Below are 15,361 nucleotides of genomic sequence, written 5' to 3' on the forward strand. Positions count from 1 at the left end.
CAAATCCTTCTGGGCTCCTTGTAGAAGGCTTTCCTCTTTCCCCAGCGACGCCGACAGGTGCAGCGCCGCGGGCCTCCTTCAGCCCACAGCTCGCGCCCGCGACCCCGAGCCTTTCCGCCCCTCCGCCCAAAGCCTCTCCGCCCCGCCCCGCCCCGCCCCTGCCCCGGCGCGCGCACACACCAGCGGGGGCGCGCCCCGGCCGGCGGGGCCGCGCACGCAGCTGCCGCCGCTGCCACCGCCTCCCTCCCTCGCTCCCTCCCTCCAGGCCCTCCTCCCCTGCCCTCCCCTCCGCCCCCTTCCCCGTAGGCAGTCAACCCGCCCGCATTGACTCCCTCCTGGCCCCTGGTGTTCGGGCTGGGTCTCTCCCCAGCCCCCCAGGCTCCCCCGGTAGCTCTCCTAAGGCGGTCGTCCGCGCTCGGTGGATGTGGCTGGCAGCCGCCGCCCCCTCCCTCGCTCGCCGCCTGCTCTTTCTCGGCCCTCCGCCTCCTCCCCTCCTCCTTCTCCTCCTCAGCCGCTCCTCTCACCGCCGCCGCCGCCGCCTCCACAGCCTGGGCCTCGCCGCGATGCCAGAGAAGAGGCCCTTCGAGAGGCTGCCTACCGATGTCTCTCCCATCAACTACAGTCTTTGCCTCAAACCCGACTTGCTGGACTTCACCTTCGAGGGCAAGCTGGAGGCCGCCGCCCAGGTACGGCGACCCTCGGGCGCCGGGGGCGAGCTGCCGAGCAAGCAGTTAGGCCGCGCCCGCGGGCTAGGCTGGGGGCCCGGCCGGCAGCGCGGGCTGGCGGGAGGGCCTCGGCGCTGCGGGCCTGGGACTGGGGAGGCTGGCTCCGGGACGGGCGCGCCCCTCTGGGGCGGCCGCGGGGCGCCTGGGCTGGTGTGCTCTGCCCTGCTGAGCCGGGGCGCGGGCCGCGCTGCGGGGAGCGCTGCGGAAGCCGGCAGGCCCGACCCTTGCGCCGTCCGGGGCGAGCACACCTGTGCGGGGTATTTCCACTGACCCCTGGCCCTTCCGGGCTTGGTAGGGCTTTGGAAGAGGCTGGAGGGTATTGGGAGAGGCCAGAGGGGTCATCAGAGTCCGCTCTCTGTCTCAGCTTCCTGACTCAGTTCTTTTCTATGGTTCTACCTACGCCCCACGGAGGACACATTGGAAGGGGCGGTCATCTGGGACTCCTGCGGCCGCTGAGCGTTAGCGAGGAGGGGACATTCTGGAAGGGGGGAGAGGGTGAGGAGAATGTTAATCCCAGGCAGCCTTGCTGAATTCTCCCCGCCTGCTCCGGCCCAGGGGCTGGGTTTCAAAGATGATCCGCCCCTCCCCCCTCCCCTTCTCCTCAAGTGACAGTGCAGCAGTGACTTGATTCTCTGCTAACCCCTAGAGAAGCCGAAGGAGGACCCCATCTCCGCTTTTCCTTCCATCTTCTAGTTTTGCAGCCTTTGAAGCAGGTGGATTTATTGCTATAGCGATGGTTGCTTAGCAGTGCCCTTCTCTGAAAGAAGCTATTAGTTTTAGCCTACCACTGGTGAAAATATTCCATTACTCTTCATTGCAGTTTTTGGTGAATCATGTTCTCCCCACCGCCCCTCACCCCCTCGCAGCATGATCTAAAGTGTTGCTTGATTTCGGAGACCATTCCTGTTGGTGCCCTACAAAGGTCCTGAACAGTAGACATTTGTGATACCATATATGTTATGTGAAATCTGTAATGAAAAATGGGAACGTTTAGCAGTTATCTTGGAAAAGAATGATGGTAAAAATATTTTGTTTCATTTTTCTTTCCAGTGCTGGCAGGAGGAAAAATCAGTAGGCCTCAACCTAAAAGAATAGGGTGTGTATGTAGCAGCCAAATGAAAGAAAGAAATGTAGACTGGTGTTTGAATGAGTTGGAAGTTGGCAGTTGCCTTTGAAAGCTTAGTACTCAGATTAAAAATATGTCTAAAAGTGTAGAATTAAAAAGTATACTGTCAGATTTGGGGCACTTGTGTGAAAGCATGAGGGCTCCCGGGTCTGGCTGCATCAAAAGGCAAAACTTAACCCTGTGAAAGTCAGGTGATTTAGAATTTTTCCATGAAGAATATGAATCAGGATGAATGCATCTGGGGTCTAAATTAGGATTTCAGAGGGTTATTTGGGAGATGGTGTTTGTTTAAGACAAGTAACTAGAGTGTTTGATATATATTGGCAGGGGGCAGATGGGAGGGATTGTAAACAGTAGTGTCTTGTGACTTGGCAAAGGAAGAAGGACCTAGTGATGAATGAGTTCGCATTATGTGAAAAGACTAACATTTAAAAAAATCACTGGTTTCTTTACCTCATTTTTTGGCATAATAGGTTCATAATTTTGAGAGAAATACATATTTAGGGAAATTTTTCAGAAGATAATTGTCAATAAATATTTTTAAATGATTATTTTATTAGGAAGTGACAGTTTTATTTAAGTGTCCGGATAGAACAACAAGCGGTGGTATACTGGGTTGGCCAAAAAGTTTGTATAGTTCTTTTCCGTATGATGGTTCTAGTACTGCTTGGTTATCTTTAGCTTCATTCTCAACAATTTTGTTAGATTGTATTGTGACAGCTGTCATATCAGTATGCATTTAAAAAAAAGCTTATCAAAATTGGTGAATTTTTCTGCAGCCATTTAAATATTGAAGACAGAAGAATACGCAACACTTTTGGTGTGTTATGCTATATTATTTCAAGAAAGGTGAAAAATGCAACTGAAACACACAAAAAAATTATGCATGTGTGGAGAAGATGCTGTGACTGATTGAGCATGTTGAAAGTGGTTTGTGAAGGTCCTTGGTACCATGGACATTTTGGCCAAATGATTCTTTGCTGTGGGGCCGCCTTACACACTGGAAGATGTTTAGCAGCCCCCTGGCCTTTGCCCACTAGAAGCCAATAGCGGGAGATAGCTGATACACTCAAAATATCCAAATCAATAAAGTTATTGGTGAAAATGAAACATATATCTTCTATTTTACGGAAAAAACTAAATGGACTTTTTGGCCAACCCAATACTTCTTATCCCTTTTCTACTTGCTTTTCCAAGGAGATGAGAAATATTTAAAGACTGGTTTGGGCCATTGAGGGACTTGTGCTCCATATTAGCAGAGACTTGTTAATTTGATACAAGGAAATAAATGAATCTTTTTCAGTAACTTGAGCTTTTCAAAGCATTTCTCTTCAGAAATCCTTTCAGGCTAGGTGGCAACGCAAATGAAAGGTGGCATTATAGTGGATTCTAACAGGTGTTATTAAAGGACAGTTGGACTCTTTAATTGTTTGAATTGCCGCCTCTGGAAGTGTAAAGAGGAATTAACATTAGTAAAAAGTTAACATTACTAGTAAAAAGCATATGTTAATATTTTTGAGATCCATGCATTGGAGCATAAGTTGTGGCATTAGGTGGTATAGTGGAAATCTAAAAATGTGGACAAAATTACATCTCTACAAACCTAGATTTATAATTAGTATTGGGTCAGTTTCCTAAGAGTTGGAATCACATTACACAAAGTATGCAAGTTGCCTGATTGCTTTAGTTGCAGAATTTTATGATAAGCCTGGAGTATTTGTACAGGTTATATATTAGAAACTTGGTGGATTTTTAACCTGGTCTGGGGTGTGGACTCCTGGGGAAGGTGAAGAAATTTAACCAATGTGCGCTAATTTAAAAAGGAGTTGTTTTTCACACAAGTGAGTGTGGTCTAACTCAGTAAGCTTTAAAAGGTATTATCATGGGCCTAGAGCAGTGATTTTTAACTGCTGTGCCGTGGCAGGCACACTGGTGTGTTGCATGAATTTTTAAAACATGCAATACCCAACTATATAATCAGGGGCACTGACCTCTTTTCCTATAGATTGTCAAATTAAAAAATGACAACAGCCAACACAATAGCCATCCAGTGTGAATGAATTAAAATTATACCTTTTTTTTTTTGTCAGATAAGCAAATATTTTTTGGTGTACCACAGAATTTTAGTAATTAGTTTATGTGTGCCATGAGATGAAAAAGGTTGAAAATCAGTGACCTAGAGAAATGGGAGATTCCTTCCCTCCTCCCTTTACATCAGAATATTTGAGAGCAATGGATTTTTGTAGCTATTTCAAATTCTGACATTCTTTGTGGATAATTAAAAAATAGATTACAAGTTCACGTGAGTGGCTATAGTTTTTTGTAATGATTGTATAGTGGTTTATATAGTAATTGGATTTCTTATGGAACTGTTTCCCCTGTGCCAGAGAAATTAACTTAATCCTTTAAGGCCAAGAAGTCAGGATATACTAGAGAATCCCTGGCCTCCACCAACAAAATATTCATGTTCTTGATGACTAAATTGGCACTTGTTTGTTTGGCAGACTAAAACTTGGCTAAATGGATATTATTGTCAACTCTGTGTTACGGAATTTTCTGCTCAAATTTTGCATATTTTCTATGCTGTCATTTTGGTAGTTTTTTTATTACTTTAAAAATGATAAAATTAACAATTTGTCCAGCATTGTGCTAGATCACTAAATGGCCTTAAGAAATTAAATTTGAAAGTCAATGATAAGGAATTGAATTTCTTCAGATTTGTTATTTTGTTTCTTGAAAGATATTCATGAGGCAACACCTAAAACATTTTTTTAAAAAAAGATTTTGTTTATTTATTTACAGAGAGAGGGAAAGGGAGGGAGAAAGAAAGGGAGAGAAACATCAGTGTGTGAGAGAAATATCAGTAGATTGCCTCTTGCACAACCCCAGCTGGGGACCTGGCCTATAACCCAGACATGTACTCTGACAGGGAATTGAATTGGCAACCCTACGGTTTGCAGGCTGGAGCCCAATTCACTGAGCCACACCAGCCGTAGGCCTCAGAAACTTTTGTATGTTAAGCTTTATCAAATGTCATCTGGCAATGAATTCTGCAGTGAAATTTCCAGATGAGTGAAGCTTACCCATTGAGGCATTTAGAATTTAAAAAATATTTTCTGATTAGGATGGAAATATTCGTAAAGTATATTTTTTAAAATTCTCTAATTCCTCATAATCTAGATTTGTTTCTTTTCTTCTTTTTTAAAATACTGGACATCATTCTGAACATCTGTCATTGATACTTACAGCCATAGATTGCCCAGAACTATGTACTATGATTTATTAATTTCATATTTGTTCTTTAAAGTTTTGTTTTCCTTACTCTAGGTTATTATTTTTTGCTGCTTATTGTGCCTTGTTGTTGTTGTGAAATTTCCTTCCCTAATCTATTTTATTGAACTTGATCTGAAAAGTCTAAGTAACCAGACAAACAAGCTTGTTTGAATTTAAAGAGAAATTTCCAAGTGAGGCTTTGGTAGATTCTCTTCTGAATGAAGGGTATGAGCTTTATAATATGGACTTTGTATCACGTATTCTGACTTTTCATACAGGCTTTTTTTTTTTTTTTTAACTTCCTGGTTCTGGATAATTGATATTGCTCAATACAATCTGGATAAATGTGGTCTTAAGTAGTAAATTATCTATGAAACTTCTGAACTTTGCTACATAAATGAGCCTGCTCTTATTGTAAAGTAAGTTTTATTCTAATCTATATGTGAGTCAGTGGCAAAGGACTGAGTTTTTTAGTAGCTGTTTTGTTGTTAACTGAAATTCTCCATATCTTGGAGACTTCATGTTGAATACCATACGAACATGCAGTTCTCAGTCTATTTGGCCACTTGTAATCACTTTAAGTTTTTATTTTAAATTAGAACATATTTTAGAAATACTGAAAAGTAACCCACTACCTAGATTTAGCAGATACTAATATTTTGCCCCATTTGCTTCAAATGTCGCAGATCACTAAAGCCCACTTCCATCTCTTCCCACCCACACCCCCAAGGTAACTTCTCTCTTTTAGGTAGGTGAGTATCATTCCTATGTGTAGTTTAAAAGTTTCGTTGTGTATATAAGAAACCACAGACAAAAAATAGCAATATTCTGTATGTTTAACATTTTTACGTTAATGGCAGTTATTACGACTTTGTCCAGCTTGCCCTTTTCAGTGTCCCTTTTGTTAGAAAACTTGGCTCAACCTGTGTTTACTAATTATTTGCTCCTGTCTTTAGAAATTACTGCCCTGTTCTACAAAGACAACAATTATTACAAAATTTTAACGATGGAAATGCTTGTTAGGCCAAGTGACTCAAGCTTCAGACTGAGTGTTGTTTGGGATTGTCACACTGGAGATTTCCTTTTGCTAAAATATCAGGACTTTGGCAATTGGAAAAAACCTCTTGAGTCTTACCATAGTGCATGTAAGATGTATTTCTGAGTGGTGGTGGTAAAGACTCATTCAGGAAAAAAAATTGTCTCAGATTGCTGCTTTCCTAGCTCTTAGGAAACTTCTGTAAAATTCTTACAAATGGTCAAGCTGCCTCTTCAGCAGAGCTGTTACTCATCTTTGGTTCTGTTGAAGTGCACTCTGGTGAGACTGCAGGAAGACTTAACCCTGGATTTGAAACAAAGAAGATACACTAACGTTCCATTCTTTAATAGCATCAAATGGGAAAATTGAACATGATCTTGGTATTAACACAATTTTATATGCCTGCTTTAATATTTTGCTCTTTTTTGAGCTTGGAAACTAAAGATCTTAACGCTAAAGTTCCTTTGCAATATTAGCTTTATTTTTTATTGTGAAACATACAGGTAATATGCACTAACATAATGTTAATATGTGAGAAATCACATACAGAATCAGCAGGTTGGTGCTATTGTTGGGAAAGCATCAAAAAGAGCAGCATTATAGTATAGTATTCAAACAAGCATACACTTAAATCTATATGGATATTTTAATTACCTTCTTTGGGCAGTATGTATATATGCTGATATCCAAAGTGCTATGTATTATAGTACATAGTTCTTAAATTTTGTATCATTCTGTTCAGGCATTTATATATTGTTAGGTGATACTCAAAGTAACATCTTTATGATTAGAGTCCATTTAATCTTGGTCTTCGTGTGTGTCCTTAATAATGTCTATTAAGTGATTACTGTGTCTCAGGCACTAAATGCTACAAAATGCACTTTCTGTGGATTATCCTGTTGTTTAAAATGCGTCTCTAATATGAGACTATACTGATTTTTAAAATTTGAGTGGATTTTTTTAAAGATTTTATTTATTTTTAGAGAGAGGGAAGGGAGGGAGAAAGAGGGAGAGAGAAACATCGATCAGTCGCCTCTCACGTGGGCCCACCTGGGGATCTGGCCCACAACCTAGGCATCTGCCCTGACTGGGAATTGGACTGGTGACCTTTAGGTTTGCAGGCTGGCACTCAATCCACTGAGCCACACCAACCAGGGCAAGTTCTTTTTTTTTTTTTTTTTTTTAAGATTTTATTTATTTATTTTAGAAAGAGGGGAAGGAGGGGAGAAAGGGAGAGAAACATCGATGTGAGTGCACTATACCTTTCCAAAGTGTACTCTTTCCCTCAGAATGTTATAATAGTAGTGCAGTAAATGTAGTATCATTTGGCATATATAATGTTGTATAGGTATCTTGCCATTGGTAGATTAACTGCTTGGCTACCATTAAATTCACTGTAGATGTTGATGGATGAAAATATGGTTGCCTAGATAAAGATTAAGATGCATAACTAAACCAGTTATTATTCTGTTGGCATAAATTTCAAACTCCGGAATGTTTTGATTCATTTTACCCTTTGGAGAACACCCAGTAAGTGCTTCGTTTCTCTGTTTCTGAATTTTTTAAAAGTCATTTTCTGAAAAGAAAATTTTCAGGTTTTTTTTGTGTGTGTGTGTGTGTTTGTTTTTGTTCAAATGTAGTGCTTGCTATAAGTGGCCAGTTAAGACAGAAAAGTTTTAGTGCTATTTAAGTATGTTCTGGTGAAATAAATACTGTGGAGGACTTTTACCACTTACTAAATTAAAACATGTTTATTAAGTGACACTTTTGTTTAGGAACAGGAAGATTTGATTTATGAGAAAGATTTTTAAAAAATATGTTTATTGATTTTAGTGAGAGAGAGGAAGGGGGAAGAGGGAGAGAGAGAGAAACGTAGAGGTGAGAGAGAAACATCAATTGGAGAGACATCAATTGGTTGCCTCCCATATTTGCCCCAACTGAGGACTGAACCTGCAACCTAAGTTTGTGTGCTGACTAGGAATCAAACCCCCAACCTTTTGGTGTATGCGATGATGCACCAACAAACTGAGCCATAATGGCCAAGGCAGATTTTTATTTATTTTTTTAATGAGCAGAAATATATAATGAATCAATACTTTGTGGGTTAGAGATTTTGACAGTCTGTTATATATAGGCTTAATAACATTCTGTCTGTAATATAGGCCAGATAATTTTAGTTTAAAAATAATATTATTTATGTATGGGTTGTTAATAAAATTACTACTCTTAGGTATAGCTTTTCCTATAAAATTGATATTACATTACTCCTGTATCCTTACCTAGTTTTGTGGTCTGTTCAGCAATCTCAAGGCACTCTTGACCTCCATAAGGGTTTTGTTTGGTCTACACAGTGTTTTTTATTGAAATTTTTAGTTAGTTGTCATCAGTTAAAAATAAGGAGATTGCACATGAAATCTGAACTTATGGCTTCTTTAAAATTGAAAGACCTACCAACACTAAGTCTGCTTTTCAGTTCGGCAATAATTGGTTGGCTCCAAGAAGTGTCTCTTTTCCTCTCCTTTTATGCACACCTTTATGCATGCCTTGCACTTGACCTACTGCAATCACCTGCTTGGCTGGCCTCTGCAGGCATTTGTTTGTGACTTAGGGTATCTTCATTTTTGTTATTTTAGATTTAGACCATTCAAATGTCTGAAAATTAATTTGAGGTTTTGTTTAATGCAAGAAGTGTATAAAAACGAGATTACAACCAAATTGAAAAATGGACAAGATTTACGAACAAGCCATTTGCACAGGAAAAACTTAACGGCAAAAGAAAAAAAAAAACTTATAAACTAATGTTACTAGTAATCAGGGAAATTCTTATTAAAACAACAGTGGGATATCATTTAATATCTATCAGGTTGTCAGATTAAAGCTTTTTTGAAGGATGCTGAAAATGGGATTTCTTCATTCTTTGCTCATGGGAGTGTTGGTTGAGACTACTCTGGAGGATGACTTGGCAATTCTTTGGTAAAGAAAACATGTGCACAAGAAAACATGGATCAAGATGTTTATTGTAGCACTATTTTAAATAACAGTAAAAAAGCGGAAGTAACCTAACTTCCTTCAGGAAGGAAATGGATGAGTAACTTCTTTATTTATGGAATGGAATAGTACTATGCAGGAGTTAAAATGAATGAATTAAGTATACTTTTATCAGCATTTACCTATCTTAGAAACAATGTTAAATGAAAAAAGCAGGTTGTAAAAGGTTACATATACAGAATTTGATACCATTTATATAAAATTAAAAACACTGTTTGCTGATTTTTATACATATACTAAACATACATGAGAAAACTAAATTAGGATAGTGGTTGTCTCTAGGGAATAAGGAAGAGAGGAAAGGCTTTTATTATTTCTATATTTTTTTGGATCTGAAGCAAGTAAGATAAAGCCCTAAAACTTTATTTAGTCTTGATAGTGAGTCGTTAGTGTCTGTTATACCCAAAATATTTCTTCGGGAAAAGAAAAAAATTAAAGAGTGTTTTGTGACATTTTGCTATAGTTTATAATACTAGCTTTCTTCCTCTGTCCTTATAAAAGGTCTCAGGATGGGTTTCATGGGCTGTAATACATAATTAATGGCAACATATAAGAAATGTTTTCTAATTAAATGTTTTTGAAATTTAAAAAATTATGAAGTACTTATAATCAAGGTTTCAGTAGAAAAAAACTTTTATTTTAGCTTACTGGTCAGATGTCTAAATTTTGTGAAATACTTATGCACTTATTTGTAATATAATGTGAATTGCTTTGAATTACTCAAAACTACTCATTTATTTCTATCACTGATGCATAAATAATTTAGATTTTAGTGATGTCGGGGTTTTAAAAAATTGGCCTTGGCTGGTGTTGCTGTGTGGGTGAGTGCCATTCTATGAACGAAGGATTGCCAGTTTGATCCCCCGTCCTGACACATGCCTGAGCTGGGGCCAGTTGCGCCTGGTTGGGGACATGTGAGAGACAGCTGATCCATGTTTCTCTCCCTCACTTTCTCCCTCCCTTCATCTCTCTCTAAAAACTAAATAAAATATTTTAAAGAAACATTGTCTGTGACATACATTAGGCTGAAATGAAGATGTAAATATTATTACTCAAGCTGTTTCTGACGCTGCTGGTTTTTCTTCCCCTTAGGTGAGGCAGGCAACCAATCAGATTGTGATGAATTGTGCTGATATTGACATTATTACAGCTTCATATGTACCAGAAGGAGATGAAGGTAAGAGCTGTTTTTCATTTTAATTTGCTGTCCTTATTTGTATGTGTATGATATGTACAGGGTTGGGCAAAAGTAGGTATTTACAATTGTGATTACATGAAGAGTTTATTAATATATTATTTAGTAATTACTGTATTTTTTTTATATGAACACCTGTAAGCCTACTTTTGCCCCACCCCGTATTTGTGTTTTCTATGTGTATATAAATATACCTTTGTAGGTTAAGATAGCAATGTTTGTGACATTAGAAATAGGAAGATTCTTCAGAAGTTCGTGAGAAACATTTGAATATAATTTGATTGTCCTGTGAATAAAGGAAATGTTCCAATTTTAATTCTACTTCAAACATTAACTTATTTTGTGATTTTAGACAGATCACATTTCTTTACATATAAAATGAATATAATACCATACATACAAAGCTGAAGACATTTTAAAAATTAAGCAATTTGAACACAAAAGGTTTAACAAGAGGGCTTAGTTTATATGTGGTTTTCTTGAAGTACTTTTTTCTCTTAAACTATAGATTAAGATTGAGATAAGTCTTACTCATAACTGAGAGAAAACTATTTACTTTATGAGATCAAATATGAGAGTTAGAAGCTAGATGATGGAGTTAGTCACAGGGGAAAATAGTTTTAAAAGAAACATGGTATAGAATGTGTAGGAATTCAATGCACATCTTTAAAAAGAGAACTATTTTAGACCTCGTAATTACAGTGAGGATTAAATTTAATAGTGAGTTCTGGCATTAACTCATTTCCACATAAGCTGCATTTCTAAAAGTTATCAAGTTTGGCATAAACTGACACATATATTAATATTGGAACTCAGTTGCGCTTAACTTTTGACTTCATCTTAACATTCCTTGTCTGAATGGTTTATTGGTTAGTCGCTATTACTCTGAAGCTTTCTCTTAGAAAGTCTTCTCATTTGATATAAAATAAGTTAGAAATTTGACCTTTTAATTTAATTTTTGTATTGCTAGTTCCCCTCTCCTTTATAATGAAAAGAAGCATACAAGTAAAATTTTAAGGCCTGGTAATATTTATTTCATGAATTTTTCTTAAATTATCCATAGAGAGACAAAATAAAGTTAAGTAGCATCCTGGCTGGTGTGGCTCAGTGGATTGAGTGCCAGCCTGCAAACCAAAAGGTTGCTGGTTTGATTCCCAGCCAGGGCACGTGACTGGGTTGTGGGCCAGGTCCCCAGTAGAGGGGCACATGAGAGGCAACGACACATTGCTGTTTCTCTCCCTCTCTCCTTCTCTTCCCCCATCTCTTAAAAAAAAAAAAGTAAGTAGCAGTTGAGCATATTATTGCCAAGAAATACTTATGTTCAACTGTATGTAAATGAGATCAAATTGCTGCGATTTTAAGTTAGGGGAACAGATCCTTCAGATGGATTTTGAATGCATGCCAACTTTTAAAAAATTGTTTGGTAATTGAGAAAGAGATTATTTAGTTTCTTTAACTGAAGGCAAACGGAAGTACATCAGCCAAGTACATCAAGGCAAGCTTTCTTTATTCTAGGTAGAGAACATTTAAATTCAGTGTAGGGTTTTAAAATGGTGTCTAGTATAGACAGAGAGGTAGTATAAGAGATGTGCACCATCTAGCTGGCATGATTTCGGCTCAGGTGTGTTTTCTATCTTCTTCTTTTAAAATGTCAACTAAGAATTTTGAGAACTTAAATGTTTTGAATATGCATAATTGAATGGTGCTAAGCTTGTAATGATCTGAATCTCAAGGAAGCAGTGTTAGTGCTCTCACTAAGAGGGTCAGAAGAGAAATGAAAATGTAGAGGAAGTGAAGAGGATTTGGAGAGAATTCAGATAAAATATTACATTTTTTTAGATACATAGAATATTTTCTTTAGAACTAGCGAAGGTATACTTCTCAATGTTTCTCCTATAGTAACAGGAAAATCCTGGAGTGCTGTGTGGTAAGCCCATTTTATTTTGAGTATAAGGGAATGGATGTTGTATGAATTTGGCATTTTAAGGTTTCAGTCAGAAACAAAGATAGATTTGGCCTTCTAGGTATATCTATATATGTCTGTATATGTATATAAAACTTCGTTTTCTCCTTGGACATAGTAGCATTTTTTTAATTTTTGTCTTATGAGAGAATATAACATGTTGTTTCTTTACAAACTAGTAGTTGTGAATTTGACTGCCAACTCCATCCAAGGCTGTAGGCTGATGGCAAGGAACAAATGAGTCTAAAGCAGAGATGACATTTATTAACCCAGCTAATCTCATGTAGTACCTATTAATACTGCTGAGTTCCTTCTGTAAGATCGATTTACTTATCTGTAGCCACCAAATTTTGGTGTTTTAAGGTAAAATCAGAAAATCATTTGAAGGCATAAAATTGCGCCTTCTTTGTGTAAGTTTTTAATTGATGAAAAAGGCCTTCTTGTGATATGCGCAGTAACCCAGAAACGCCTATTGGCATGTGTCTCTTTTCAGTAAGGCACTGCTTTTTAAACAGAAATAATTTATCTTAAAACTTATTTGAGATCTTATTTTATAATATTAAAAAAAATGATAAGTCAGTAAGAAAAACAGCTGAAAACTTTTTTTTTACTGTTCTGCACTTCAAGGGTTGGTGAAATCACTAGCATTTAAACCAGTGCAAGGAAACCACCTCCCTACACAGTGCAGGGACTAGTATTGTCATCAGCTTCTGCAAGAGAAATAACGAAACTTTTGAGTGCCTGAACTCAGGTCCTGACAGGTAAAAGAGTCTTTTAACTTATCATTAATAGATAGCTTGGGCATAGCCACATGGAAATGATGACTTGAAAGTTTTGTACCAACTTTTCCCTTAGTATACTCTGTCAGGTATATGTAGAATTGGCTGTATAAGAAAAACATTTTTCATCAGTGACAATATTTCATACAAAATTCTAATCAGATCTAACAGTATCACTTTGGTTTATCCATATAAGACATGTAAACTTCAACAGGTTTATTCTTGAAGTAGGGTTGTATTTTTCAGTGTATGCCTCTGTACATGTGTGTTTAATAAAAGGATAAAACAGCTTAGTCAGAAAAAATATTGCCAAACAATAATCTAATTTAGAACAAAACTATTAACTTGAAAAAAAGGAATGGTTCCTGAGACTTGATCATAAGCCTTCACCCAACTATTAGTAATATATAGTCTGTCATACAGGTATGTGCGGATTAATAATAACATTAATAAACCACCAACTCTTTTGCAATAGAGTTCCAAATACATACAGAAGTGATTAAGTGCTAGCCCTCAAATCGGGGAGATTGAGAGAGAAGGTAAAGATCTATTTCTAATACAAATGTACTGAAATATGATATAGAATTTCATAAGGAAATTTTAAATGAAAGGAACCTAAGTATAACATACATGCTAGGCTGGGAGAGTTAGTTGTTCAAATCAATGTTTCTTAATGTTTCCCCCCTATTATTTCTAAATAATAGAAAATAACAATGTTTCCTTGGAATACTGGAAAGAAGAAGCTCACACGGGGAGGTTGTCAGAGGTCTCTCATTGCTCAGGCCCTATCTGGCTGATATAAGGATCAAGGAAATTAATATCTTGGCAAACCTATAATTCATATTTCAAATTGCCACAAAACACTGGGAAAGCTCTGTGGTAAATAGTTCCAAATTATAGGAATTATAAGGAATCTTAGCTATCTTATCCCTTATAATAAAATATAATGTTATTTATCTGTTTTTGTAAAAAGATTTTATTTATTTTTAGAGAAAGGGGAAGGGAGGGAGAAAGAAGGAGAGATCTGTGCAAGAGAGAAACATCAATAGGTTGCCTTTCACATGTATCTTAATGCGGGGCACATGGGAGGGGGGGTTGAATCTGCAACCTGACTGTGAATTGAACCCATGACCTCTTGGTTTACAGGATGACACTCCAACCAGCTGAGCCACTCCAGTCAGGGCTCTGCTTTTTTTAATAGCCATATGACGGTGTATGCAATATTGACATAGAATAAATTGTACATATTTATTTGTACAATTTATTTGATACTTTTGACCTATGAGTACAATGTGGGATAATGCACATTCACCACACCTGCATTTCCTCATGCCCCTTTGTAATCCATTCCTCCTCTTCTCCACTATCCCCAGGCAACCACTGATCTGCTTCCGCATTTTTTGATATGCAGTATTTTTTATCATTTTGTTCAAAATATTTCCTGATTTTTGATCCAAGGAATGTTTAGATGTACCTGGAGATTTTCTAGTTTTAATTGTGTTATGGTCAGTGAACACACTACATGATTTCAATATGTTGGACTTTAAAGACTTGCTTTGTGGTCCAAGATATGGTCAATTTTTAAAATGTTTCCATATGTTTGAAAAGAGTATGATTCTGTAATTGTTAATATTTTGTGTATGTATTATTAAGTCATATTTATTAATTTTGTTTAAACCTTTGTTTTTACTGATTTTCCCCTTTTATCTTGTTTTATAAACTATTGGTTAATATTTGCATGTCATATTTTTTTATCTTCTTTACCTTCATTCATTCTGAATCCATGTTTTACATATATCTCATATAACTAGCTTATTGTACTTTTTTCCCTTTATAGTTCCACTCTGAAAATCTTTGTTTTCTAAATAAAGCTTTTAATCCATCTAGGTTTAGTGTAATTGCTGTTGTTTGGCTTTAAATCGACCTTTTTTTTTTAATGGCCAAGATGAGAGCTTTACTGTGAGCCATTCTTGCATCTTTCATTTTCTATCTTCCCAAAATCGATCCAAGTAAAAGAAGAATAATATGCATGTGGATTTTCTTTCTTTATTTTTTAAAGAAGCATTTTTTAAAAAAAGATTTTATTTATTTTTAGAGAGAGGGAGGGAGGAAGAGTGGAAGAGAAACATTGATGTGCGAGAGATACATCAATCTGGGTGTACCCATTGCACACCCCCAACTGGCACCTGGTCTGCGACCCAGGCACGTGCCCTGAC

The 15,361-nt window shown here is 37.6% G+C and overlaps 1 protein-coding gene across 1 annotated transcript in view; it reads left to right on the top strand.

The window, feature by feature from the left end:
• Window positions 1-261: 261 nt before the first annotated feature.
• NPEPPS (aminopeptidase puromycin sensitive) overlaps window positions 262-15,361 on the top strand; it is a 63,707-nt gene continuing 48,607 nt past the window's right edge. Inside the window, exons 1-2 of the mRNA XM_054593734.1 lie at window positions 262-686; window positions 10,301-10,385. Of these exons, the coding sequence (XP_054449709.1) occupies window positions 423-686; window positions 10,301-10,385 (349 nt within the window). The 5' untranslated portion in view covers window positions 262-422. The remainder of the gene's footprint in view (window positions 687-10,300; window positions 10,386-15,361) is intronic.

The sequence above is a fragment of the Pteronotus mesoamericanus genome, unplaced genomic scaffold (genome assembly GCF_021234165.1).
Source record: "Pteronotus mesoamericanus isolate MK-2021 breed Mesoamerican mustached bat unplaced genomic scaffold, CSHL_Meso_final scaffold_476, whole genome shotgun sequence".
NCBI lineage: Eukaryota > Metazoa > Chordata > Mammalia > Chiroptera > Mormoopidae > Pteronotus > Pteronotus mesoamericanus.